Genomic DNA, 1,659 nt, shown 5'->3' on the forward strand with positions numbered 1-1,659 from the left:
GGAAACCCTGTTCAGGGTCGCTATGGGTCGGAACCGACTTGACAGCACTTAACAACAACAACCTAGATGATGTTTTTACCAAAGGCTCATTCTCTACTACAAAGAAGCAGAGTATTTTTCTCTGAAAGTTTCTGTTAAATAGCACAAACACTATTTTTGGCAACTGGACAATGCATTAACTTGAATACAGTCATCTTAGAAAGTGGAGCATCCTGGTCTGTCAATAAGAGAACAAAACTGATTTCAGCCTTCGAGAAGGGAGGTGAAGCTAGACATTCATAGACTCAGATAAACTCTCAGAAGAACAGATGAGAGAGAAAAGAGTTTATACAAACTTTGTAAGCCTTGCTGATAAGTATTATTGCATGCCTACGTCCTTTATTGACTTCTTATAACGGAAGCCATTCGAAGCCATTCAGAATTTTTTTTTTTAATGATGTAGTGTATACTTGAGAATATTTTAGATAATCTGTGATCCTTGATTTATAGTGTTTGGTGGTGGTTGTGTGTCATTGAGTTTGTCCCAGCTCATAGCAACCTTGTATAGGGCTTCTGAGACTTTTAAGTCTTTATGGGAGCAGAAAGCTTTCTCCCAAGGAATCACTGGTAGATTCAAACTGCTGACATGGCCGTTAATCGCCCAACTCTTAATCCTTTATGCTACCAGGTTTCCTTCATGTTTTATAGTTGCTGTTGTTGTTACGTGCCATCGATTAGTTCCGACTCACAGTGACCCTGTGTAGGGTTTCTGAGGCTTTTAAAATTTTTGCAGAATCAGAAGACCTCAGCTTTCTCTCGGCATACTCTATAGTAAACTGTAAAATTTGGTTGGGCATTAACAGTGCACGCTTTTTCATCGTTTTGTTTTGTTTTCCATCCAGGATAAATCAGCCAGCAAAGAAAAACCCAGGGCACCAGTAGGAATTTTACCACAACTGTCTGCGGTAATTTACCCATACCTACTCATTCCATTTTTACTCCTTTAAAAAGTTGTTTATTCGTTTTACAAGTAGAAAATGTTATTGATTTTCTGACTTTTGAGTCCTGGCCTGCATTTGTTTCTTTTTCAATGGGGAAACTCTGAGGTGCATCTTACAAAAAATAAATGACCTTATTGAACTAGCTCTAAGATCTCATTTCCTAGTATGTACAAAATATTTGAATCTGGTTTAAGAAATAGTCAGGATGAACTAGCAGACAGACTGCCCATCTTGGGGTCAGGAAATTTGGCTGCAGTTACAGTTTTGTCACTGTGACTTTCATGAGTCACTTCACTGAGTTTCAGTTTCCAGTTGAAAATGAGAAAAGAGTTGATTTGATGGTTTCAGAGAAGATGACACTTCCAGCACCAAAATGGTCTGCACAGAATGCTGCTCAGATCTTAACATATCTGTGAAAGAAGTAGTGAACAAGTATTTCCAGTAGGTAAAGTGCTAGAAGAGTTAGATTCTATTGTAATAAATGTTACCAATATAATTAGGTTGCATTTAATGCCACTGAGCTATACTCTTATAACTCCTAGAAGTTTGATTTAAATAATACAAATATTCTTTGTTTTTAAAGGTAATGTAAGTCTCAGACTAAGGTACAAAACTACATTTGTTTTGTTTTATACAGTGATGACTCTCCAAAAAAAAAAAAAAAAAAAAAAAAAAAAAA

At 36.5% G+C, this 1,659-nt stretch overlaps 1 protein-coding gene across 1 annotated transcript in view; it reads left to right on the forward strand.

Moving 5' to 3' along the window:
- Window positions 1–1,659, forward strand: part of DNAH7 (dynein, axonemal, heavy chain 7) — a 324,797-nt gene that overhangs the window by 6,805 nt on the left and 316,333 nt on the right. The window contains exon 3 of the mRNA XM_006862048.1: window positions 882–944. Coding sequence (XP_006862110.1) covers window positions 882–944 — 63 coding nt within the window. The remainder of the gene's footprint in view (window positions 1–881; window positions 945–1,659) is intronic.

This window comes from Chrysochloris asiatica, unplaced genomic scaffold, assembly GCF_000296735.1.
Source record: "Chrysochloris asiatica unplaced genomic scaffold, ChrAsi1.0 scaffold00045, whole genome shotgun sequence".
In the NCBI taxonomy this organism is placed as follows: domain Eukaryota; kingdom Metazoa; phylum Chordata; class Mammalia; order Afrosoricida; family Chrysochloridae; genus Chrysochloris; species Chrysochloris asiatica.